Source organism: Carcharodon carcharias, chromosome 13 (genome assembly GCF_017639515.1).
Source record: "Carcharodon carcharias isolate sCarCar2 chromosome 13, sCarCar2.pri, whole genome shotgun sequence".
Classification (NCBI taxonomy): Eukaryota; Metazoa; Chordata; class Chondrichthyes; order Lamniformes; family Lamnidae; genus Carcharodon; species Carcharodon carcharias.
The window spans coordinates 2,840,648-2,867,523 of NC_054479.1; the positions used below are offsets into that span (position 1 = coordinate 2,840,648).

A 26,876-nucleotide genomic window follows, 5' to 3' on the forward strand; every position below is an offset into this window, starting at 1 on the left:
GGTGATGTTGATTGAGAGAGAAAAGTTTTCCAAGACATCAGGAGAACCCCTCAGCTGTTCTTCAAATAGTGCCAGATCATCATCAACGTTCACCAGACAGGGCCTAAATTTAATCAGTCATCTAAAGGACAGCGTTATCAACACTGCTGCCGCTTTTCATACTGCGCTGGTGTCAGCCTGGATTATGTACTCGAGACTCTTGAGTTGAATCCATAACCTGCCGATTTAGGGACAATTGAACCAAGTGCTGTGGGCTTTTTTTTTTTAAACTAATTTTTCCTGTTACACAATTTAGGCTGATAATTCAGTGCAGCACTGAAAGAGTATTACATTGTCAGAAATTCCGTCTTTGGATGAGAAACTGGTTGAGACATTAAACTGAGGCCTTATCTGTCCTTTCAAGTGGATGTAAAAAGATCCCATGGCACTATTCAAAGAAAACAGTGATGTATATCCTTCAAACAACATAATTAAAATAGGTTATCCTATCATTTACATAACTGGTAGCTCATATTTCCTACATTTTAACAATGACTATACTTCAAAAGTACTTGATTAGCTGTGAAGCACTTTGGGATGCTCTGGTTTGTGAAGTGGTATTGAATTGCTAGTCATTCCTATATGTGGGGTTTCTTGGCCTTATTTCTTTTTTTAAAGAGGTGGAATTTTCTAGACTTTGGCCATTTAATGAGTAGTGTTATATTTTCTTAAGGCCCAACCAAATACATGTCTTGATAGATGTGTTGGCTTCTCTAGTTTTTATCAGATGGATATGCAGCACATCTATCCCAGCTGGAGTATAACCATCGATCAGGTCCTGCTAAAAGTAATTCCAGAATGGTACTGCGAAAGGGCAGCTTTGGGTTACCCGGCCAGACAGACTTCCTGAGGAAAAGGAACCACTTGCTGCGTACTATCTCCAACCAGCAAACGGCATCCACACCTCCAAAACCAGAGCGGACACATAGCCAGTCTGACAGCGAGCGAGATCGAGACAAGGAGCGCAGTCAGAGGAGCATGAGCATCACTGCAGGATGCTGGGGTCGTACAGGCGTGTCGAAACTGGAATCCGGCGTTTAACAGCAGCAAAATACCAGGAGGAGGTGGCAAATCGGCTTCAGGGCAATGGGTCGATGTAGCAAATGAAAAATCTGCTGGTGACATAAGAATTGAAGCAAGCACTGCAGGTGAATGGGTACCATGGTGCTAACAAAAAGATACTGAAGATATGAACTCATTGTGTTTAGTGTCAACTGCAGGCCTTAACAATGCAGTGTTGCATTTGTGGAACACTAGCTGAAAAGTTAATCTTAACTCATAGAGATGTAGCTCAGACTTATAGATCCTGCTTAATTCTGCATCTTTTCTATTCAGGTTTTGGCAATGACTATTGTAAATAGCCAATGCCTCCTGTTCACAATAACACTGGTAGCTTTAACTCACTAGGTTTCTGTTACAGACCAGATATTTTCCAAAAGTTTTCTGGAAATTCAGCAGGAATGTCACATAAGATTAGCTGTTATTTTTCATGCAGTTTAGCTTTAGTAACTTGATACTGTAAAACCTCAGTTTTTGCACTGATTAACTTTAGAATTGGAATTCTGTTACTATCTCGTGTCACTACATCATCCCTAGTAGTGCATGATATTTACTTAACATCAATGTCAGAGTAATCCTCTTGTGTGTAGACTGTAAAGGTGTGAGGATTCATCCAAGGCAGCTTGCCAAATTACCTGAAATCACAGGTTGAAACCGTCCACGTGAAAAAAATAAGCCGTGTTTAAAAGGAACTTTGTTTGTTGACGTGCTAATAAGAAACTTAATACCATCCTAAGGGACAGATCCATTTTTGCAGTGATGAAAGGTTAATTATAAATTAGATCTCATGCCAAATGTTAGGCAAATCAAATTCAAAGTTGGTGTTTCTGTGATCATCCATTTCCCTGCTTCATTTTCATTTTGAGCTCTGTTATCAGTTGAATTTGCATTTCACTGATACTGAAGTGCTGTGGTTCCAAATCAATACACAGGACTGTAGTTTCCATTTGCATTGGAAGGAAGAGCACAGCAGATGTAATAACAAATATAATGAAAAAACAAATGTTGGGTCTTTAGCATTAAACATTGATCATTAGTCAGGTATTCATTGACCCAGAGGGTCAGAGCAAGTGGGTTTGTTATCCTGTAGTTACAATTCCAGATGGTGATAGTTTAAAGAAAGTATGAACACAGAAGGAATTTCCCTGTTGAACAAAGATGCTAAATCAGCTGTTACTTTTAGCTTCTTTGTGTTTTTTGGACAGTTGATTTTTTGATGACTTTGCATGTTCACATTGATAATTTATTTTACATGGTGCATAACTAATGCTTTGATTTTATTAGATGTGTCCAGAGAAAACTACTCGGAGGTGCCAGTGCGCCATATGTGTATATTCTTTTACTTAAGTAACAAATGAGTTCTACATTGCTACAGGTTTTTGAGACAGTTGGCAGAATCCATTCATTGAGATCAAGTTTTGAGAGCAGGTCAACCCATGTGCTTCCAATAGTAATGAAAGCGCGAGTGACTAGGAAGTCGGTGGTTCATTTCACTCGCCATATTTTAGTGTCTGAATTGTTTGTGTTGGGGTTGGGGGAGAACTGAAAACTGTTAACCACCTTCCAATCCTTGAAAATACCTGTCAATTTAGCAACTTTAAAGGAGAAGGAACTAACCTCAACATTCCTCACAACAAAAATGGATTCTGTTTCTCAATTCTCAATGGCATCACCATAGGTAATGACAGTGAATGCATTTTTTCCAAAAAATCTTTTTTTTTTAAAACTGAGTAAATTTCCGATTCACAAAGCTTGCTCAGAGTAGCTTTCTGGTAATCTGCTAGTCAGGTTAATTTCCCTCTTTCATTGGTGTCCTTGCACCACTCACCACCTGCAGGCACCATCTAGGCAGCCTGCTCCCGGTCTCTGCCAGTGTTTCTTTGCAATCAGCCTTCAGGAAGTGAATGAGTGAGTTTAATGGAACATTCCCTCAGCTCTGTACTGTGTTGGGGAGGGAAGGGACATGATTGTGTGCAGGACTCATTTGCACCATTCTGCACTGAGACATTTCACTATAACTGCACGTAATCCCACTTAACCCAGCTGGAATAGTTTCAGTTTAATTATTAGTTGTTATGCTTTCCTGTTACTGAAAGCGTTATCCATTTCTTTAATATTAGATGCCAGTACATATACTAGATTGACCTGAATGATTAAATCATTAAAAGGCATGTGGTGGAACTGAAATGATTTTTGGCAAATTTTAAATTCAACACACAAGAAAGTTAAACCATGTAACAGATTGACTCTGCAGGGGGATGTTGAAAATGTTCTGTAACAAATATTGTGTGTAGATAATGTAAAGCAAGATATGTAAATGTAGGTTTAAATAAGGCTATAAGTATTTATTTGTGTAGATAAACTGCAGGAGGTGACAAATCCTTCAGATTTTATTAATATTTGGAACATAGAATTTTGTTTTGAACATTATATATAAAATTGTTTTATGGACCAAGAATAATTTTACTGCCATTGCACAAGTGCAATACACAACCACTATTCATAATTGGTAATCATAGCATTGACAATCAATGTCGTGGACTGGAATAAGTATGACCTTTTGGTGACTCCAGGTTAAAGCATTAATTCTCTTCCTTCTTCTAGAGATAAGGAACTGGTATCTTCTTGAGTTTCAGACAATAGATCTGATTTTTATATAGAAATAGAATTTACAACCCAATGTGGTCATGTGACAATCCAAAGCTTCCAAGATGAGCCCTGCTGAATGACCACTGCACTGTATGCAGTTTACACTGGATAGCAACTTCCTTTGCTTTTAACCAGAGCGAGCTTGTTGTAATAGGTTAGTTTAGGTTCCTTATACAATAACTTGAGATGTAGATTTTTTTTCATCCTGAAGCTGTTAGGTCCTTGTTATGAAGCTGCAAAATCCCAAAGACTGAAGCAAGTGCCAAATATTTTTGTTTATACAGGTTGTGGATCCTGTATTAGGAAGCTAGTGACTGGATGTGTACTGGATACGGGGATTTTTCCGAGATTTTGAGTCCTGGGCTAGGGTTTGGGAGAATAGGATAACTTAAAGGCGGACTGATTTCTCCACTGAGCTGGACCTAGCTGTGACAGGGAAAGCAAGGGATGATGGGCGGTCCAGCCAAGCATCCCATCGTTAATCCCAGACCCAAAGAGCAGGGGGCATCAGCGCAGCACGATGCAGATCTAACAAAGAGAAATGTCTGCTGGGGATTGTAGTTTCCAGGGCAGGACTTGGTTTTCGTGTCCTCCTGGATTTTGGGATGCTGAGTAAGGGGTCCGGGACCTGTATTCCATTCTGAGGGAGAGAAATGTCTAAGGAGAGACCATGATCAGAGTTTTACTTCATTTCCTCCCTCCCCTTCCCCTACAAGTCAGACATTGAACAAAATGGTGCCGCTGTCACTTTGACCCTGTGTAGACTCCTAACTGACTGAGTTTAGAAGATTCAGAAGTCTGGCTTGATTCTGCATTGTAACTGTCAGAAGTGGTGGATGTGCCCTTGTTGTGAACCCAACAGAGATGCACATTCAGATCTCCATCATCAAACATACTAGATACACATCTGGCACTTGTACTGTTAAACTAGCAGAACAACACTACAAGAGGCGCAGCAGCATTTAGCACGGATGAAGACCATGATTTAATTGAATTTTACTACGTTCTCCCTCAACGCTGTTATGTAGAGATACTGATTCTTAATTCCCAGTATCAGTACAAATTATAGCTCATGTATTTTTCCATACAATTTTGAGTTAATTCCAAATCACAAAGCCTGTTTATTGCACTGATATTTTGATTTAAAGCCCTGTAAAGTTGTAGTTGATGCTGAGGGATGCTTGAAAACTGTAGTTAGCCATTCAATGTTTAACCTCAGCTTGATTTATTTACAATAAAGCTGCATGTAGCATTGCTACAGAAACAGGTTATAAGACTATTATACTGACCAATAGCTCAGTATAAATGTCATCCAGTCCTGAACAATGCATGGCAGACAAACACAATGTACAGGTTTGTAGTGTTCTTTACAACTCACCAAAAGGTCACTAATAAATCCAGCCGCACCCCTTCACAAACGTGTGAACTCTTGGTTGTCTTGCTGATGAAAGGTAAGACAACTTGCTGCATTTAAGCATTAGCTGCTGAAGCCTCACGTCCTCTGTTCAGTGCAAAATCCAAGGATATATTGATAACTTTGACAGTAATTTTTTATTCAGAAGTGTTTGTTATATTTTATTTATAGAAATGTTACATATAAACACAAGTTAACTATTGCAACTAAAGTTGTGTACAATTTGTTTGACCTGTTAAATAGCTGAGCACCCCAAATTAATTAAAGACTACGTTAGATTTAATCTGCTGGTCCTGGGTCTCCATTCCTTAGATTTTAGTTCGGTGTAAGTGTGTAGAGTAGAGAGAGAAGTTTTGAGGTGTTCACTTGTATGTAACACTCCACACTTGCACAAACTTCTACTTCTGGCTGTTGTCATGCATTGTTATACCTGGGTGTGCTTTTGTGCATAATTGTATGTTCTATGGATTAAATGAAAATGGGACAGCATTACTTTTCTTTGTGTTTTATTTATTACTTCTGATCGCGATGCTGACTAGTTAAGTAACAAATTTAACCAGCAGTACACTGAAGGTGGGGATAACTGAGAGCCTGATTTCAGCATGATATTACTGAAGTTAAAGAAGATCGCAATGAAATGGGAGTTTAATAGATGACTGAGTAAATGGCTGATTATTTTAGTCCAATGTAAAAAGTCAAAGATGGTTGAATAAGCTTTCAATGGGGAAAAATCTTTGGCTCTGACATTGTAACATGGAGCTGTGATATTTGGTAGTCACTGTAACATCCAGAGGCTCCTGGTTGATTCAATTAAATTCTAATTACACATCTCCTCCCCCGGACTCAGGAGTGTTGATTCAAGCCCCATTCCATGGATTTGATCACAAGATTTTGATTGATGCTTCACTGTCACCCTAAGGCAGTGCTGCACTGCCAGTGGTTGCATCACGGAGTTGGCTGAGGGACAATTATTCTGGATGTGGTTTATTCAGTGTTCTGCAAGGAAATTGCCAAGAAAAAGCACTAACAGGTCTACAGAGGGTTTCAAATCCTCAGGATGTCCCAGTAACTTCTAAACGTAGTCCCCTTGTTTAAGAGGTGAACATGGTGGCACAATTTGTGCAAACTAGGATTGGGGGAGACGGTGACAGTGGTAATGCCACTGGGCTGGTAATCCCGAGGGCAAGGCCAATGCTCGGGAAACAGGTTCAAATCCCACCATGGCAGCTGGTAAATTTAAAATGTAATTAATTGAAAGCTAGTGTCAGTAATGGTGACCATGAAACTATCATCGATTGTTGTAAAAACCCATCTGGTTCACTAATGCCCTTTAGGGAAGGAAGCTTGGCCTACATGTGACTCCTGACCGACAGCAATGAGGCTGACTCTTCAGTGCCTTCTGAAATGGCCTAGCAAACCAGTCAAGGACAATTGGGGATGGGCTTTGCCAGCGACACCCACATCTCATCAAAGAATAAGAAAAAATTCACATATGCTGCCAGATCTGCTTTCTAGCATATGCAGTATTTTGCTTTTAGCTCAATCTCAAAACACACACTGGTTCACTAATTGGAAACTTGTACAGCCAAACCCACACCAACTTGGTTGCCTTTGAACTACCAAGCCACTTACTTAGTTGTATTAGGGATGGGCAATAAATGCCAGTCTTGCCGGTGAGGTCCACATCCCAAGAGTGAATTTAAGGAAGTACCTTCAACTTGTCACTGCTTTCTTATGGACACCACTGAGGTGGATCCAGACTGTGTCCTATACCAAGCAGGAAGAATCACTGGATGACCTCCCCTCACACAAGGATTCCTGTCAAGTCATTGCAGCTTGTTCTTTCTCCCCGCCCCCCCCCCACAGCCCAGTAGAAAAGACAATGCATCGTACAGGGCTTTGCAATTAATCGTCACAGCAATGTGACATCTCCATTGTTCTTCCTAATCTCTTCAAGTAATTACCTCGCAACATCCCAGGAGGGGGGTAATTTCACCCATTGGGTTTACTTAAAGCATCTGCATCCGTGTGATTCACTACTAAACTTGTAATTCAATGTAAAACTGAACAATCAGCACAACTAATTTCAGTGACTGATTACGGTGTCATTAGGAAGCTGAAACTTGGCTTTTCTTTTACAACACAAACAATATAATTGCAACACAATTTATTAAAAGCTAATGAAAAGTCATCCTTAAATACAAGCTGTGATTTAGAATGATTTTTTTTTTGAGTTGAAAACTTCAGTAATCCCAAAGGCTTTCAGCTCCTGTCACCTTTGATTTAGGCCCATTCTCACCTGGAAAGTGAACCCATCACCCATCGTAGCAAGCTGCAAAACCAAAAAGTTATCATTAGGTTGGTGAAGCTGGGGTTGTTCCCCTTGATTTGGAAGAGATTGAGCTGTAAAAGATTATGACAGGGTTAGATAAGGTAAAGAAAGACCATTCCCATTAGCTAATAATACAAAGACCAAGGACATAGCTTTAAGGTGCCAGAGGGATGTGAGGAAGAATTTTTTTTTTACACAATGAGTGGTAATGACCTGAAACTTGTTGCCTGAAAGAGTGTTGGAAATGGAGACAAATGCTTTCAAAATAAATTGGAAGAGCTGTTGAGGAAAATAAATCTGCAGGGCCACAGAGACAGAACAGGGCCATGGGAATGACTGGATTGTGTTAGAGACCCTCCATGGAATCACTAGGCCAAAAGACTGCCTTCTGTGCTCTAATGATGCTATCATCATGTGTAGTGGTATTGTCACTGGAACAGTAATCTGGAAACCCAGGGATAATGCCCTGGAGACCTGGGTTTGAATCCAGCCATGGCAGCTAGTGGAATTCGAATTCAATAAAAATCTAGAATTAAAAAGTCTAATGACCGTGAAACCATTACCAATTATCATAAAAACTCAGAATTACCTGGAAAAACTCAGCAGGTCTGGCAGCATCGGCGGAGAAGAAAAGAGTTGACGTTTCGAGTCCTCATGACCCTTCGAAGGGTCATTGCCAGACCTGCTGAGTTTTTCCAGGTAATTCTGTTTTTGTTTTGGATTTCCAGCATCCACAGTTTTTTTGTTTTTATCATAAAAACTCATCTGGGTCACTAATGTCCTTTAGGGAAGGAAATCTGCCATCCTTACCTGGTCTGGCCTACAAGTGACTCCAGACCCACAGCAGTGTGGTTGGCTCTTAAATTCCCTCTGAACAAGGCCAATTTGGGATGGACAATAAATGCAGGTCATGAACGAATTTAAAAAAAAATCTAGAGCAGAGCTGAATTATTTAATAGTTTCTTTTTATATCTCATTGATGTAATTAATGATGACAGACCTGAGATCTGGTGACTATTAACCTCAGAGCAACAAAGCCCAAGAGAAAATTGGATTCGACAAAACTGACCTGTTTTATCCCTAGAATTCCTAGCTGGAAAATTCCAGCTGTGTCTTTTGAACCCTCACTATCCTTTTCTCTCATAGACACACACATACCCCTACATAAACATACCCACAGACCCCTACACACCCCCCAACCGTACACCATTACGCACAGACATACCTGTGAATATACACACATTCATTCTCACAAAATCCCTAAATACACACACATGGGTGAGCTTCTAATCTGTCTCCCTGACTCCTGTATATGAGAAAATCACATCTTTAAAATGGGAGGATGGGGTTTGATCTAGTGAATTTTACTGGCATTAAAAGGCCATTTGGCCCATTGCAACTATGCTGGTTTTCTCAGATCTTTCACAATACATTTTGAAACTTCTTTTACTCACTTCCCTTTTCATAGGATTTTATTGCTGAAGAAGATCATTATTTTGAAAGCTTCCCTTTTAAAAGCTCTGATGTATTTAAGCTTCCCCAGCTCTTTCCAGTCATGCATTCCATGTCCTAACAACCTGCATCAAAAATTCTAACTACTCCTGTTCTCGTGGTCCTCTGGCTATTGACTTGTAAACCAGTGGAAATAACTTCTTTTTACTTCATTAAAACCCTTCATAATTTTGAATCCATCTATCAGATCTCCTCTTAATCTTCACTGTTGTAATGAAAGAGCCCAGTTTCTCTTGCCCCTTTTCCTTGATAATAATCATCCTCTGCATGGCTTTGGCATCCCTTCCTAAAGTAGGAACTTAAAATTGGACCCAGTATCCTAATTGCAATCTAACCAATAATTTTTATAGGTTTAGCATTCCCTTCTTGTTTTCAGATTCAATGCCCCATAGGATTCAATTTTTAATAACTTTAGCAATTTGTCCTGACATCAGAAAATAAAGCGATGTGATTGTCATGGAAAATCTTCAAACTTAAGGATTCTCTAGTTTCTTAGAACAAACATGCTGTTACCACTATAGGTGTGTCTCTTTGGGCAGGGTCTGCACAGTGATTATTCGCCTGAGCAAATATTTTTTCTCTATCTACCCTATTGAATCCCTTACCATTTTAAACAGCCCTATTAGATCAATCTGAGATTAAATCAGATCATCTCAATCTTCTAAATTAAAAGGAATACAATCCTAGTCTATGCAACCTGTCCTCATAATTTAACTTTTTAGTCCTGTTATCATTCTGGTGAATTTCTGCAGCAACCCCTCCCGGGCCAAGATGTCCTTTCCAAAAGAAATTTCAACTAGGGTTTACATGTCCTCATCCCCCGAAAGGCTGTGGATGCTGAGACTGATAGATTTTTGTTCGCTAAGGATGTCAAGGGTCAGGGAACCAAAGTGAGTGAATAGAAGGAATAGACCAAATGGCAGAGCCGGCATGAAGGGCTGAATGAGCTCCTCCTGTATCACAGCTGCATAATAAACAGGGTTTGTTGACTGGTTGGGAGAGCAGACCTCCAACCCTCCCTTCATCTGACACATTTACTGGAGGGCAAGGTTTGTTAAATGCTACTTTGGAACAAAGAAATGAGATTCCCTGCAGCAGCCAACACACCTCCGGACAAGGACAGAATAGGGAATGTATTTGTGGGAATGTTTTTAGCTAATTCCATCCCAGAATCTGACTAGAGGTTACCGAATGGGAAAAGTTACTATAAAATTACAACAGAGTTTAAAGAAAAGAAATCAGCTCTCTGAAACCAGTTTCTGTCATGTGGTTAGAGTGTGATCATCAAAATCTGACTCAAAATGTTCTTCAGGACAATTCAAACTTGGAACGTTTTTACCTTATTAATTTCTTTGTGTCTGTCTCTGCTAACAATTTCTTCCAGAACTTCACCATCACCTTTAATAATCCTGGAATCAGTTAAAATGCAATTCAACATGTTTTTGTAATTTTTAGTCTTTTTAATAATCTAAAAGTAATTAAAATCAATATTGTTACCAATGTGGAAAACGATCAAAAAAACCTTTACTCTGTAAAACTGTAGATCTGTTTATGGAGAATGCTCACAGCTCAGAAGGCCAGAAATAAGCTTTCAGTTGCTTTTCTTTATCAATCAAGTTTAATACTTGTGGCTATCTGATATGTGTAGGCGTCACAACTGCTGCATAAGCAAGAATAATTCCTCCCTCACTCTTCTGTTCTGTTGTACTGTGTGGTAGCTGTGGCTTAGTTGGTAGCACACTCACCTCTAAGTCACAAGGTTCTGGGTTCAAATCCCACTCCAGGACTTGAATTCAAAAATCTAGCTTGATACAATGCAGTACTGAGGGAGTGCTGCATTATCAGAAGTGCTGTTAAATTGAGACACTATATGTCTGCTTGGGTGGATGTAAAAAAAATTCCATGGCACTGTTTCAAAAAAAGAGCAGGGGAGATCCTGGCCAACATTTATCCCTCAATCTTTATCATTTTGTTGTTTGTTGTGCTCAAAATTAGCTTTATTTATTCTTTCGTGGGATGTGGGTGTCCCTGGCTAAAGCAGCAGTAATTGTTTTTATTCATTCACGGGATGTGGGCGTCGCTGGCTGGGCCAGCATTTATTGCCCATCCATAATTGCCCTTGAGAAGGTGGTGGTGAGCTGCCTTCTTGAGCCGCTGCAGTCCATGTGGTGTAGGTACACCCACAGTGCTGTTAGGGAGGGAGTTCCAGGATTTTGACCCAGCGACAGTGAAGGAACGGCGATATATTTCCAAGTCAGGATGGTGAGTGACTTGGAGGGGAACTCCCAGGTCATGGTGTTCCCATCTGTCTGCTACCCTTGTCCTTCTAGATAGTAGTGATCGTGGGTTTGGAAGGTGCTGTCTATTGAGCCTTGGTGAGTTCCTGCAGTGCATCTTGTAGATGGTACACACACTGCTGCTACTGTGCGTCGGTGGTGGAGGGAGTGAATGTTTGAGGATGTGGTGCCAATCAGCAGGCTGCTTTGTCCTGGATGGTGTCAAGCTTCTTGAGTGTCGTGGGAGCTGCACTCATCCAGGCAAGTGGGGAGTATTCCATCACAGTCCTGACTTGTGCCTTGTAGATGGTGGACAGGCTTTGGGGAGTCAGGAGGTGAGTTACTTGCTGCAGGATTCCTAGCCTCTGACCTGCTCTTGTAGCCACAGTATTTATATGGCTGGTCCAGTTCAGTTTCTGGGTAACGCCCAGGATGTTGCCAGTTACCAGTGATGGTAATGCTGTTGAACATCAAGGGGCGATAGTTGGATTCTCTTTTGTTGGAGATGGTCATTGTCTGACACTTGTCAGCCCAAGCCTAGATATTGTCCAGGTCTTGCTGCATTTGGACATGGACTGCTTCAGTATCTGAGGAGTTGCAAATGGTGTGAACATTGTGCAATCATCAGCGAACATCCCAATTCTGACCTTATGACGGAAGGAAGGTCATTGATGAAGCAGCTGAAGATGTTTGGGCCGAGGACACTACCCTGAGGAACTCCTGCAGTGATGTCCTAGAGCTGATGTGACTGACCTCCAACAACCACAACCATCTTCCTTTGTGTTAGGCATGACTCCACCCAGAGGAGAGTTTTCCCCCTGATTCCCATTGACTCCAGTTTTGCTAGGGCTCCTTGATGCCACACTCGGTCAAATGCGGCCTTGATGTCAAGGGCAGTCACTCTCACCTCACCTCGGGAGCTCAGCTCTTTTGTCCATGTTTGAACCAAGGCTGTAACGAGGTCAGGAGCTGAGTGGCCCTGATAGAATCCAAACTGGGCATCAGTGAGCAGTATTATAACCAAGCAGTTGGTAAAGCTGAGTTATTTTTAAAAATCCCAGTGGGAAACTTAAAATTATAGGCTTTGACAGTTGTTTAAATTCAGGAATCAGACCACCAGTCCTTAAGAGGTTTTATATGAAACTAAATGCAACATTTCTTTAAGTTACACACATACATGGCTACAAACTACTACCAGCATAACTTTTAACACATTTCCAAAATAATCTCCATTAAGGCAACCACAACCCACAGAATTTTAAGCAGACACCAGTACAAATTCAAAATGAGGTTCCTTTCACTTTGGTTCCTGTGGAGACAGTGGTAGGCTTACAGCTACTTTGAATCTTACATTGTCTCTGCTCTGCACACACAACACTGCTGAAGTTGCACCTAGTACAACTCATTGAATGTAAATTCTCATTGTATCGCCAGCCTCTTCTGACAATAAAACCCCTTTCATAGCACCAATTTTATCTGCTCGCTAAGTGCCAGATTTCACCCCACTTCTTGAATGCTCTATTCAAAAAATGCAAATGCATTGTACCTCTTTTTACATCTCGAAACTACTGCACATCAAAGCACCCAGACTAGGTGGCTTTAATCCAATTAAGACACACCCACAGACTAAACATCTATTTTAAAAGAAACATATTTTCCAATAATATATATATTAATAGCTTCGTGACAAGCAGGTTATTGCTAAGCAAGTGCTGCTTGATAACACTGTTGATGACCCCTTCCAGTACTCATTTCCCATCCCTACTTGGCCTTGAAAAGATAGTGAGCTGCTGCCTTGAGCCGCTGCAGTCCATGTGGTGTAGGTACACCCACAGCGCTGTTAGGGAGGGAGTGCCAGGATTTTGACCCAGTGACAGTGAAGGAACGGCGATATATTTCCAAGTCATGGTGCTGTGTGACTGTCGTGTTTCCTGCATTACAACAGTAACAATTCATTGGCTGAAAACGCTTTGTGACAGCTGGTTATTGTGATAGTATAAATGCAAGTCTTTTTTTCCATTCCTATGTCACAATAATGTTTCAAGTTGCCTTTCAGAGGCCACATTCGAACTCTGTGGAGTGAAGCAGCGATACCACCTGCGTTCATTGATCAGGATTCACTGCGATGAGTGGTGTGGTGTACAGTGCCACCAAGTGAAAGCACTGAGTTATTACAATTCCAATGGCATCTACATAAGAATGTGGGGTTCAACTATTTCCTTCAGCTAATTTCCTTGTATCACTTAAATACAAACATACAAAATCGGAGCAGGTGTAGGCCATTCAGCCCATCGAGCCTGCTCCACCTTTCAATAAGATCATGGCTGATCTGTTTGTTTCAAATTCTACATTCCCATCTACCCCCAATAACCTTTGATTCCCTTGCCTAACAAGATTCTATCTACCTTCGCCTCCACCACCTTCTAAGGTAGGGAGTCCCAAAATCCCACAACCCTCTGAGAGAAAAAAATTCTCCTCATCCCTGTCCTAAAAAGGGCGACCCCTAATTTTAAAACAGTGCCCCCTAGTTCTGGACTCACCCACAAGAGGAAACACATCTAACTTGATGAGATCGTTCAGGATCTTATACACTTCAGTCAAGTCACCCCTTGCTCCTCTTAACTCCAGTGGAAACGACCAGTCTGTCCAACCTTTCCTTATATGGCAGCTTGCTTTTTATGAAGGGAGGGAGGAACTCGGGAAAATTACAATCACTAGGGAAGTGATATTGAGCAAATAGTTGGGGCTGTGGACTGACAAATCCCCAGGTCCAGATGGGCTTCACCCTAAGGTCTTGAAAGAAGTGGCTAGTGAGATAGTTGATGCACAGGTTTTAATTTTCCAAAATTCCCTCGATTCAGAAAAGGATCGATTAGGTTGGAAATAGTAAATATAACTCCTTTATTCAAAAAGGCTGGGAGACAGACAGCAGGAAGCTATAATCCTAAAGATGTTATAGCCGATCACTTCAAAAAATTCAAGGTAATCAGGCAGAGCCAACATGATTTTGTAAAAGGGAAATCATGTTTAACCAATTTATTGGAGTTCTTTGAAGGAGTCACATGTGTTGTGGATAAAGGGATGTGCTGTACTTACTTAGATTTCCAGAAGGCATTTGATAAGGAGCCACATCAAAGGCTATTGTGGAAAATAAAGGCTCATGGTGTAGGGGGTAACATATTGGCATGGATAGAAGATTGGCTAGCTAATAGGAAGCAGAGAGTTGGTATAAATGGATCTCTTTCTGATTGACAGGATGTGATGTGTGGTGTGTCACAGAGATCAGTGCTGGGGCCTCAATGTTTCACAATTTATTTTAGACGAAGGGACTGAAGGAATGGTGGCTAAATTTGCTGATGACACACAGGAAGATAGGAAAGTAAATTGTGAAGAGGACATGAGACTACAAAGTGACATAGATGGGTTAAGTGAGTGGGCAAAGATCTGGCACCTGGAGTATAATGTGGGCAAATGTGAAATCGTTGATTTTGGCAGGAAGAATAAAAGAGGAGCTTATTATCTAAATGGTGAGAGATTGCAGAGCTCTGAGATTCAGAGGGATCCGGGTGTCCTAGTGCATGAATCACAAAAAGTTAGTATGCAGGTACAGCAGGTAATTAGGAAAGCTAATAGAATGTTATCATTTATTGTGAGAGGAATTGAATACAAAAGTAGGGAGGTTATGCTTCAGTTGTACAGGACATTGGTGAGATCACATCTGGAGTACTGTGTATTGTACTGGCGGTCTCATTTAAAGAAAGGTATAAATGTGTTAGAAGCAGTTTGGCGAAAGTTTACTAGGCTACTACCAGGAATGGGTGGGTTGACTTGAGGAAAGGTTGGACAGGTTAGGCTTGTATCCAGTGGAGTTTAAAAGAGTAAGAGGCAACTTAACGGAAACGTTTAAGATCCTGAGGGGTCTTGACAGGTTGGATGTGGAGAGGAAGTTTCTTTTTGTGGGAGAATCTAGAACTAGGGGTCACTTTAAAAATAAGGGGTCACTCATTTAATACAGAGATAAGGAGAATTTTTTCTCAGAGGGTTATGAGTCTTTGGAACTCTGCTTCCACTGCCTTTTGAGGAAGAGAATCTGAATATTTTTAAGCAGAGCTAGATAGATTCTTCATTAACAAGGGGGCTAAAAGGTTATTGGGGTTAGGCAGGAATGTGGGGTTGAAGTTACAATCAGATCAGCCATGATTTTATTGAATGGTGGAGCAGGCTCGAGGGGCTGAATGGCCCTACTGTCCTTATTGTTCACTAACATTTTAAACTGGCAGGTTGTTAGTTTCACAGGGCAAGGAATCCCACACTTGTCGGGTTTCCACTCTGAAGCCAATGATCTTCCCTCCTGATCCACATTGTGGGTGTACCTACACCACTGGGAGTGCAACGGTTCAAGCAAGTGAGTTCACCACCACCTTCTCAAAAGGGCAATTAGTGATGGGTGATAAACACCCCCCTGGCCAGTGACGCCTACATCCCACAAATTATTTTTTTTGAAACTTGTTTAGCAAAATTGGGCAGGATCCTGGAATCAAATTGTAAATTCACTTATTCAGCTGCTGTTATCCAAGAGTCAAACTGCAGCAGCAAAGCCTGAACTAATTATTCGAATGATCGAAACCCATTACTGTCACTTTCTTTAGTGTGCTCCTCTGTGTTTCTTGTTCTGTACAATCTACATAGTGTATAAATTTTCCATTGCAGATTTTGTGTGTGCTACAGCCTCAATGCAACATTGATCACATAGGGTAATGTCATTCCTGCAGACACATTCTAAAATAATTTACAATGAGTTAACAAATTCTATAAACTACATATTATGAACGTAAGTGGACCTTTATAAAGAACTTTCATTTATACAGTGCCCTTCACAACCTCAGGATCAAAAGCAATTTACAGCCAATAAAGTACACTTGAAGTATAGCCACTGTTGCAATGTATTGATTGTAAGATAAAAGTTTGCTAAGATACTGGGGAGAACTCCTCTGTTCTTCGAATAGTTGTTGTAGGAGATACTACATCCACCCGAGAGGGTAGATGGGCTTTGGTTTTAAGTCTCACCCCAGAGAGCCCTCAGTACCGTATTTGGAGTGCTAGCCAAGATTCTGGGCACAATTCTCTGGAATGGGACTCTCTGACTCGAGAATTGTGTGCTACCCATTGAGTCACAGCTGTTATCTATTTGTCTTCAGGTCACTACTGATGGGATTTGCACCACCCTATCTAGCTCATCTGGATAACAGTACATAAAACTAAGAGAAACAAATTTTATTCGCTATTCAATTTTCAAAAAAATACATACAGAAAAATGTGTTACATGATTTGTTTTAAAATGCCAGATTTTTCTAGGGAGACATGTATGCTGTGATATCACTAGCATCCAGAGTGACTCCTGTGGAGACGATGACAGATGTGATTTTGAATCAGCCTCAAGCTGACGTGAAGCTAACTCTGAGAGCATATATACGATGGTCTGAGGTCACAACATGCACTGTGTTTAGTGCAGTTGCACCAAATGCCATCTTATCATTGATGTTATCATGAGTCTTCAAAAAGATTTGAAGCTTTAAAGTCTTGAGGATACTTTGATGAACATCTATTTGTGAATACAGAAGATATTTTGAAAGTATCTGCCATAGATTTAATTTCCCATTAAATTTCAATTGATTTTATTGTCTTATTTCCTATCATTTGACTCTCTCTTTCCTCCTTTCTAATGGATCTATTTATTGGAGGATGGGTGAATACCTAAGCACATCAGTCAGAATCTGAAGAAATTAAAATTTTCAGGTGAGATATTTAGTCAGAATTTAACTGGTATTTATTTAAACACACTGACAGACTAAACTATACATATATTTGTATTTGCATTAATCTTTACACAACTAAACCTTTAGTAGTCAGTGTTACCACTGCTCTGGCATTCTCAGTATAGCACAGTAAAATGGGTTTTAAAGTGAACTGATGTTGGTATGATGTAGTTTGTACGGAGAAGCTTGCTAATCTTCCAAACCTCCCAAGTAAAATGTGTGCACATTAGGTTAATGCAAGACTTTACCTTGACCTGCCAGTCTCTGGATCCACCACTCGACGAATAACACTTTGCCTGGCATCCCATTCTTCCCTTGTCATTGGCCGCATGGCCAGAATTCGAGCTTTCTGTTCATCTGTAATGGCTGAAAGGTTGGTAGGTTACAGCAAGGTACACGTGTGTGTGGTAGTGAGGCATGCACGTGATATAACTCTGCTGCCCTTTTCACTTTCCCTAGTTGAAAGGAAGACTGGAAAAGTGTCACATAACTTTTGAGTTTCTCAGCACGGGGTGAGGTGTCAGTACTTTGTGACAGAAGAGAAACATTAAACTCTGAACAAGAGGGAAAGGGACGGGTTTGGAGGATTCTGAATGCGGAAAGGGAGGTGGATAATTACAGGCAATTATAAGATGGCTATAGTACTAACTTCTGTTAATTCTCTTTTATTCACCTGTGGGATGAGCTGCTGGAAAGAGCAGCATTGGTTGTCCGACTTTAGTTGCCCTGAGAAGCACCAACTTGAACCACTAGCAGTATGACACAATTGAGGGGCTTGTTCAGTTACTTCACAGCACAGTTAGTCAACAATGAAGGTGTGGGACTGGAGTCACAGAGGTCCCCAGGGGAAAAAAATGCATGTTTCCTTCCCTAAAAGAGTGAACCAGTTGGGTCACTTTTACCAGGTTTTTAAAAAACCTGGAATCAATTCTCAGGCTGCCCTGGTAGGTTTTTCCCTCAAACTCTCGGGATTATCCATCCAGTAACACCACCTACTGATCCCCCTGTTATAGTCACAGTTTGTCTTCCGTTACTGTTCTTCCTCTTCCAGGGACGAGATTGGATGTTCTGTGAATTTCTCTGAAACTGATCAGGAACCTTCCTGCCACCTTTTACTCTTCCCTTCAGTCAGAGGCACTCGCTATTGTGCAGCCCTCTCTCCCTCTTGGTGTATACCTCTCTCTCTCTCTCTTCCCCACTCTCTCACTCCTTCTTTGGGAGCGCAGCCAAGAACTGATCAAACATGTGGCTGTTGAGAGTTGAAGCTGGCCAGCGTAGAGACATTTCTGAAATTGGAAGTTGTTGTCACCATTGGGGATTTGGTGCATTTAAAACAGAAACAGGATCCAAGAACAGTGTGGGTTCAACTTAGACGATCCTGAGCTCGGTCTCAGTCGGTTACGATGTGTGTGTTTGTGTGGGTGTGGGTGGGTGGGTGTGTGTGTGGGGGTAGAGAGACACGTTACTGCAGAAATGAATCCACCTTTTAATACTTGCCCAATTTTAACTCCTAAATCTTTTACACAAATAAGAATGGAAGCTCCTGAGGCTTCAGTGAACATGGTGTTACCTATCTCCATCTGCTGCTCCTCTAAACGCCCAGTCATTCCCTCAGTTGGAGTCCTCGTATCCAGCAGTGTTTCTCTCTTCATCTTCATTTTCTTCTTCAGTTTCTTCTTCTCCTTTTTCCTTTTCTTCTTTCTCTTTCTGTCTTTGTTTTTCTTTTTTTTCGAACTGTGACTCCTTTTTTTACGCTTTTCTTCCTCTGATGACAGATGTGAAGAAGGTGATGAACTAGATGATGAGGATGAAGAGGGCGAATTACGTTTCCTTTTAACTTTATGCTTTTGTGTTATTCCCTCGCCCATGCTTGGTGCAGGTGCTAAGCCTCGGGAATGTCTATGAGAAGCTGATAGACTTTCACTGCTGCTCCGTTTCCTTTTCCTCTTTTCCTCTTTTTTTTTGACTTCACTTCTCGATCCATGTTCACTCCTGCTTTGCAAATCCTCTCGCGAACGACTGCGACCCATTTTTGTTTGTTCCAAAGATTATATAAAACATCTAAAAGAAACACAGTAACAGTCACCTTCTCATTTTATAAAACAGCTCTCCAAATCTGCACAATTCTGACTGCACGTTAGTGAAATATTCACCATCTTCGTAAACCAGCAGTTTATCAATTTCACGTAGAAAAATCAGATACCAAATTTTAACAGCCTCAAAGAATCCCCATCATCGTTCAGCAAATTAATGATATGTTCCTGAGCCAAGGAGTAGAGTAGAAATGAAAAGAGATGATACTCAGTAAGGCACCAGTTAGATGTTTACTGCAGGAGGGTGTACAGTACAAGTCACCAAACTGGGAGGGTGTTTGGTGGTCAGCGCTGGCTCAGTGAGTAGCACTCTAACCTCAGAATCAGGTTTGTCCCATCCAGATGCTTGGACACGTAATCCAGGCCAACACATTAGTGCAGGCCTGAGGGAGCACTGCTCTGCTGGATGAGACATTAAATCGAGGCCCTGTCTGCCCCCTCATATGGATGTAAAAGATCTCACAACATTATCTGACGAAAGGAAGGGAGCCTCCCCCCTGTATCCTGCCTAATGCCTCCAACCAACATCACATAAACAGGCTATTGATCATTATCACGTTGCTGTTTGTGAGGGCTTGCTGTGTACAAATTGGCTGCTGTGCTTCCTACGTTACATCAGTGTGTACACTTATATTGCACTAGCTGACAAGTGCTTTGGTATGTCCTGAGGCCATGGAAAGCACTGTGTAAGTTAAGGTTTTACCTTTTTTTAAAATGGGTAAAGGTGGTGAACACTCCCATTCTGATGACAGAACAGAGTCCAAATTATCCACCATGGGAAATGCTTAAGGATGGGTTTCATACATTGCCCCATACCCTGGTCCTTTGGTCTAACAGTGCATTGGTGTTATCATGTTGCTGTAATGCTAAATCTGGATTATAAACAGAGTTGGATGGAGAGACATGACTCCCCATCACACTGGGGTCACAACTGGAATGTTCCCATCAAAGCAGCAAAGCTGCATAGGCTACAGTGATTAGTGACATATTCTACAATTCAGGCTCCAAGCTCACATCTCCTTCCATTCACAGCGCCACAATGAGGCCCACGTTACAGATTTGGAAGAGGTTGTATAATCCAATTTCCATACCTGCAGTAAATTCACAAAAGCTTCACTCTCTTTGCTGTACCTGGTGTAACTGCGATATTAGGAAGGTAGACAGGCAAGGGCTGGAAGTGAAGCAAATATTATAACTGAGCCAATCCAATTACTGACATTATAGAAGTGCAGTACATAGGAGTTGCTGCACTGAAGGTTTGTACAAAGTTCTGTGTCCAATAGTATTGATCCCCACACTATAGGACTTACCAGGTTGGTCTAAAGCACAACAATTTCAAAGTAGAGACAAGAAGAGTCTTCAACGACAGGAGCAGCTACTGCTGGTTATATGACCATCAGAGCCTCCCTTCTCTAATACTCAGTACTTGGAGCGATGACAGTCAATAGTGCTGACTCTACTTTGCTAAGCACAGAGCGAGCCTTGAGGACTCAGCAAGTTACTGTACTTGTAACTAATCAAATGAAAATCATGTATATTCTCCACTGGTTGGAGTCATACCTAGCACAAAGGAAGATGGTGATGGTTGTTGGAGGTCAATCATCTCAGTCCCAAGACATCACTGCAGGAGTTCCTCAGGATAGTGTCCTCGGCCCCAACCATCTTCAGCTGATTCATCAACGACCTTCTTTCCAACATAAGGTCAGAAGTGGGGATGTTTGCTGATGATTGCACAATGTTCAGCACCATTCACGACTCCACAGGTACTGAAGCAGCCCATGTCCAAATGTGGCATGTGGCATTCGCGCCACACAAGTACCAATCATTGACCATCTCCAACAGGAGAGAATCTAACCATCGCCCCTTGATGTTCAATGGCATTACCATTGCTGAATCCACCACTATCAACATCCTGGGGGGTTACCATTGACCAGAAACTGAACTGGGCTAGCCATACAAATACTGTCAAATAAGGCTAGTGAATAAGAGCCCATGGTGTTGGGGGTAGTACATTAGCATGGACAGAGGATTGACTAACTAATAGAAGACAGAGAGTTGGGATAAGGGGGACATTTTCAGGATGACAACCTGTATAACCAGTGGAGTGCCACAGGGATCAGTGCTGGGGCCACAATTATTTACAATATATATTAATGACTTGGATGAGGGAAGTGAATGTACTATCGCCAAGTCTGTGGATGACACAAAATAGGTGGGAAGGCAAATGGTGAAGACGACACAAAGAGTCTACACAGCGAGGGATATAGACAGGTTAAGTGAGTGGGCAAAAACATGGCAGATGGAATATAATGTGGGAAAATGTGAGGTTTTGCACTTTGGGAGAAAGAATAGAGGAGCTGAATATTATTTAAATGGAGAAAGACTGCAGAAAGCTGCAGCACAGAGGGATTTGGGGATCCTCGTACATGAATCCCAAAAAGCTAACATACAAGTTCAGCAGGTAATAGGGAAGGTAAATGGAATGTTGGCCTTTATTTCAATGGGAATGGAGTAAAAAAATAGGGAGGTCTTGCTAAAACTATACAAGGCACTAGTTAGACCACACCTAGAATACTGTGAATAGCTTTGGTCCTCTTATCTAAGGAAAGATATACTGGCATTGGAGGCAGTCCAGAGAAGGTTCACTAGTTTGATCCTGAGTATGGAGGGATTTTCTTATGAGGAGAGGTTGGGCCTGTACTCATTGGAGTTTAGAAGAATGAGAGGCGACCTTATTAAAAGATAAAAGATTCTTAGGGGGCTTGACAGGGTAGATGCTGAGAGGTTGTTTCCCTTCGTGGAAGAATCTATGACCAGAGAGCATAATCTCAGAGTAAGGGGGAGAGCGGGTGCCCATTTAAAACAGAGATCAAGAGGAATTTCTTCTCTCAGAGGGTAGTCAGTCTGTGGAATTCTTTACCGCAGAGGCTATAGAGGCTGGGTTGTTAAGTATATTCAAGGTTGAGATAGACAGATTTTTAATCAGTGAGGGAATCAAGGGTTATGGGGAAAAGGCGGAGTTGAGGATTATCAGATCAGCCATGATCTCATTGAATGGCAGAGCAGACTCGATGGGCCGAATGGCCTACTTCTGTTCCTACGTCTTATGGTCTTAAGAGAGCAGGTCAGAGGCTGGAAATCCTGCAGCAAGTAACTCACCTCCTGACTCTCCAAAGCCTGTCCACCATCCACAAGGTGCAAGTCAGGAATGTGATGGAATACTCCCGACTTGCCTCGATGAATGCAGCTCCCTCAATGCTGAAGAAGCTTGACACCGTCCAGGACAAAGTAGCCCCGCTTGATTGACACCACATCCACAAACATTCACTCCCTCCGCCACTGAATCTAATGAATTTTGGAAAATTAAAACCAATGCATCAACTGTTTCACTAGCTACCTCTTTTAAATCCTTGGATGCAGTCCATGAGGACCTAGGGGCTTGTCAGCCCCCAACTCCATCAGTTTACTCAGTACCACTTCCCTTGTGATTGTAATTTTCTTGAGCTCCTCCCTCCCATTTCCCACCCTTTTTCTCTCTCTCCCTCGTTTCCCACTCTGTCACTGTCCCCAGGGCCTGGACTCCTTCCTGACTGTTTGCAGGGGCTGAGCCTGTTTCACAGGGGGGCTGTGGAAGGAGCCAGGGTGAGGTGGCACATTCTCCCCACCATCTTGCACCCCCCAGCCCCAGGTTACTCGTGCTTTGCCACCAGATCAGTGGCCGACAGTTTCCTGTCCCTGTCCTGTGCTCCTGCTCCCAGATCTTGGATCTCACTCTCTCCCTGCAGCTGGGCCACTGGTGACTGCAGTGGTGGCTCCGGCATCAGAAAATGGTGGCAGCAGGTCCAGCGGTCAGTGTGGTGAGGACAGGTCCAGCGGTCAGTGTGGTGAGGACAGGTCCAGGGGTCAGTGCGGTGAGGGCGGAGCCAGGGGTCAGTGCGGTGAGGACAGGCCCAGGGGTCAGTGTGGTGAGGGCGGAGCCAGGGGTCAGTGTGGTGAGGACAGGTCCAGGGGTCAGTGCGGTGAGGGCAGAGCCAGGGGTCAGTGTGGTGAGGACAGGCCCAGGGGTCAGTGCGGTGAGGACAGGCCCAGGGGTCAGTATGGTGAGGACAGGTCCAGGGGTCAGTGCGGTGAGGGCGGAGCCAGGGGTCAGTGCGGTGAGGACAGGCCCAGGGGTCAGTGCGGTGAGGGCGGAGCCAGGGGTCAGTGCGGTGAGGGCGGAGCCAGGGGTCAGTGTGGTGAGGGCGGAGCCAGGGGTCAGTGTGGTGAGGACAGGTCCAGGGGTCAGTGCGGTGAGGGCGGAGCCAGGGGTCAGTGTGGTGAGGGCGGAGCCAGGGGTCAGTGCGGTGAGGACAGGCCCAGGGGTCAGTGCGGTGAGGGCGGAGCCAGGGGTCAGTGCAGTGAGGGCGGAGCCAGGGGTCAGTGCGGTGAGGACAGGCCCAGGGGTCAGTGCGGTGAGGGCGGAGCCAGGGGTCAGTGCGGTGAGGGCAGAGCCAGGGGTCAGTGTGGTGAGGGCGGAGCCAGGGGTCAGTGTGGTGAGGACAGGCCCAGGGGTCAGTGCGGTGAGGGCGGAGCCAGGGGTCAGTGCAGTGAGGGCGGAGCCAGGGGTCAGTGTGGTGAGGACAGGCCCAGGGGTCAGTGCGGTGAGGACAGGTCCAGCGGTCAGTGTGGTGAGGGCGGAGCCAGGGGTCAGTGTGGTGAGGACAGGTCCAGGGGTCAGTGTGGTGAGGACAGGTCCAGCGGTCAGTATGGTGAGGGCGGAGCCAGGGGTCAGTGTGGTGAGGACAGGTCCAGGGGTCAGTGTGGTGAGGGCGGAGCCAGGGGTCAGTGCGGTGAGGACAGGTCCAGGGGTCAGTGTGGTGAGGGCAGGTCCAGGGGTCAGTGTGGTGAGGGCGGAGCCAGGGGTCAGTGCGGTGAGGACAGGTCCAGGGGTCAGTGTGGTGAGGGCGGAGCCAGGGGTCAGTGTGGTGAGGGTGGAGCCAGGGGTCAGTGCGGTGAGGACAGGTCCAGGGGTCAGTGTGGTGAGGACAGGTCCAGGGGTCAGTGCGGTGAGGGCGGAGCCAGGGGTCAGTGCGGTGAGGGCAGCGCCAGGGGTCAGTGTGGTGAGGACAGGTCCAGGGGTCAGTGTGGTGAGGACAGGCCCAGGGGTCAGTGCGGTGAGGGCGGAGCCAGGGGTCAGTGTGGTGAGGGCGGAGCCAGGGGTCAGTGTGGTGAGGGCGGAGCCAGGGGTCAGTGTGGTGAGGACAGGTCCAGGGGTCAGTGCGGTGAGGGCGGAGCCAGGGGTCAGTGCGGTGAGGACAGGTCCAGGGGTCAGTGCGGTGAGGACAGGTCCAGGGGTCAGTGTGGTGAGGGCGGAGCCAGGGGTCAGTGCGGTGAGGGCGGAGCCAGGGGTCAGTGTGGTGAGGGCGGAGCCAGAGGTCAGTGTGGTGAGGGCGGAGCCAGAGGTCAGTGCGGTGAGGACAGGTCCAGGGGTCAGTGCGGTGAGGACAGGCCCAGGGGTCAGTGTGGTGAGGGCGGAGCCAGGGGTCAGTGCGGTGAGGACAGGCCCAGGGGTCAGTGTGGTGAGGGCGGAGCCAGGGGTCAGTGCGGTGAGGGCGGAGCCAGGGGTCAGTGCGGTGAGGGCGGAGCCAGGAGTCAGTGCGGTGAGGACAGGCCCAGGGGTCAGTGTGGTGAGGACAGGCCCAGGGGTCAGTGCGGTGAGGGCGGAGCCAGGGGTCAGTGCAGTGAGGGCGGAGCCAGGGGTCAGTGTGGTGAGGACAGGTCCAGCGGTCAGTATGGTGAGGACAGGTCCAGGGGTCAGTGCGGTGAGGGCGGAGCCAGGGGTCAGTGTGGTGAGGGCGGAGCCAGGGGTCAGTGCGGTGAGGACAGGCCCAGGGGTCAGTGTGGTGAGGGCGGAGCCAGGGGTCAGTGTGGTGAGGACAGGCCCAGGGGTCAGTGCGGTGAGGGCGGAGCCAGGGGTCAGTGTGGTGAGGACAGGTCCAGGGGTCAGTGCGGTGAGGACAGGCCCAGGGGTCAGTGCGGTGAGGACAGGTCCAGCGGTCAGTATGGTGAGGACAGGCCCAGGGGTCAGTGCGGTGAGGGCGGAGCCAGGGGTCAGTGTGGTGAGGGCGGAGCCAGGGGTCAGTGTGGTGAGGACAGGCCCAGGGGTCAGTGCGGTGAGGACAGGTCCAGCGGTCAGTATGCTGAGGGCAGAGCCAGGGGTCAGTGTGGTGAGGACAGAGGCAGGGGTCAGTGTGGTGAGGGCAGAGGCAGGGGTCAGTGCGGTGAGGGTGGAGCCAGGGGTCAGTGTGGTGAGGGCGGAGCCAGGGGTCAGTGTGGTGAGGGCGGAGCCAGGGGTCAGTGTGGTGAGGGCGGAGCCAGGGGTCAGTGTGGTGAGGGCGGAGCCAGGGGTCAGTGCGGTGAGGACAGGTCCAGGGGTCAGTGCGGTGAGGACAGGTCCAGGGGTCAGTGTGGTGAGGGCGGAGCCAGGGGTCAGTGTGGTGAGGACAGGCCCAGGGGTCAGTGTGGTGAGGGCGGAGCCAGGGGTCAGTGCGGTGAGGGCGGAGCCAGGGGTCAGTGTGGTGAGGGCGGAGCCAGGGGTCAGTGTGGTGAGGGCGGAGCCAGGGGTCAGTGTGGTGAGGGCGGAGCCAGGGGTCAGTGCGGTGAGGGCGGAGCCAGGGGTCAGTGTGGTGAGGGCGGAGCCAGGGGTCAGTGTGGTGAGGACAGGTCCAGGGGTCAGTGCGGTGAGGGCGGAGCCAGGGGTCAGTGCGGTGAGGACAGGTCCAGGGGTCAGTGCGGTGAGTGCGGAGCCAGGGGTCAGTGTGGTGAGGACAGGTCCAGGGGTCAGTGCGGTGAGGACAGGTCCAGGGGTCAGTGTGGTGAGGACAGGTCCAGGGGTCAGTGTGGTGAGGGCGGAGCCAGGGGTCAGTGTGGTGAGGGCGGAGCCAGGGGTCAGTGTGGTGAGGGCGGAGCCAGGGGTCAGTGTGGTGAGGACAGGTCCAGGGGTCAGTGTGGTGAGGGCGGAGCCAGGGGTCAGTGCGGTGAGGACAGGCCCAGGGGTCAGTATGGTGAGGACAGGCCCAGGGGTCAGTGTGGTGAGGGCGGAGCCAGGGGTCAGTGCGGTGAGGACAGGTCCAGGGGTCAGTGTGGTGAGGGCGGAGCCAGGGGTCAGTGTGGTGAGGGCGGAGCCAGGGGTCAGTGCGGTGAGGACAGGTCCAGGGGTCAGTGTGGTGAGGGCGGAGCCAGGGGTCAGTGTGGTGAGGGCGGAGCCAGGGGTCAGTGTGGTGAGGACAGGCCCAGGGGTCAGTGCGGTGAGGCCAGGTCCAGGGGTCAGTGTGGTGAGCACAGGTCCAGGGGTCAGTGCGGTGAGGGCGGAGCCAGGGGTCAGTGCGGTGAGACAGGTCCAGGGGTCAGTGTGGTGAGGGCGGAGCCAGGGGTCAGTGTGGTGAGGACAGGTCCAGGGGTCAGTGTGGTGAGGACAGGTCCAGGGGTCAGTGTGGTGAGGGCGGAGCCAGGGGTCAGTGCGGTGAGGGCGGAGCCAGGGGTCAGTGCGGTGAGGACAGGTCCAGGGGTCAGTGCGGTGAGGGCGGCGCCAGGGGTCAGTGCAGTGAGGACAGGTCCAGGGGTCAGTGTGGTGAGGACAGGTCCAGGGGTCAGTGTGGTGAGGGCGGAGCCAGGGGTCAGTGTGGTGAGGACAGGTCCAGGGGTCAG

The 26,876-nt window shown here is 45.6% G+C and overlaps 2 protein-coding genes across 10 annotated transcripts in view; one reads left to right on the top strand and one right to left on the bottom strand.

The window, feature by feature from the left end:
- LOC121285630 (membrane-associated phosphatidylinositol transfer protein 2) overlaps nt 1-5,650 on the top strand; it is a 405,846-nt gene extending 400,196 nt beyond the window's left edge. For all 7 annotated transcript variants that reach the window (XM_041202263.1, XM_041202269.1, XM_041202265.1 and 4 more), the window contains one exon: nt 757-5,650. In XM_041202263.1, coding sequence (XP_041058197.1) covers nt 757-1,080 — 324 coding nt within the window. In that variant the 3' untranslated portion in view covers nt 1,081-5,650. The remainder of the gene's footprint in view (nt 1-756) is intronic.
- A 1,661-nt stretch (nt 5,651-7,311) lies between these two features.
- arl6ip4 (ADP-ribosylation factor-like 6 interacting protein 4) lies at nt 7,312-22,494 on the bottom strand. Of its 3 annotated transcripts, XM_041202270.1 has the most exons (6): nt 22,350-22,403; nt 20,282-20,361; nt 18,668-19,158; nt 17,346-17,463; nt 10,345-10,414; nt 7,312-7,493 (listed from the first exon to the last, which is right to left on the bottom strand). In XM_041202270.1, exons 3-6 carry the CDS (start codon nt 19,125-19,127, stop codon nt 7,434-7,436), a joined length of 708 nt encoding a protein of 235 aa, XP_041058204.1. In that variant the 5' UTR covers nt 19,128-19,158; nt 20,282-20,361; nt 22,350-22,403; the 3' UTR covers nt 7,312-7,433. The 3 variants fall into 3 exon arrangements, with proteins under 3 accessions (XP_041058204.1, XP_041058205.1, XP_041058206.1); XM_041202271.1 differs by lacking the exon at nt 20,282-20,361 and having other exon boundaries at nt 22,350-22,494; XM_041202272.1 differs by lacking the exons at nt 20,282-20,361; nt 22,350-22,403 and adding an exon at nt 20,751-20,781.
- Nucleotides 22,495-26,876: the final 4,382 nt, after the last annotated feature.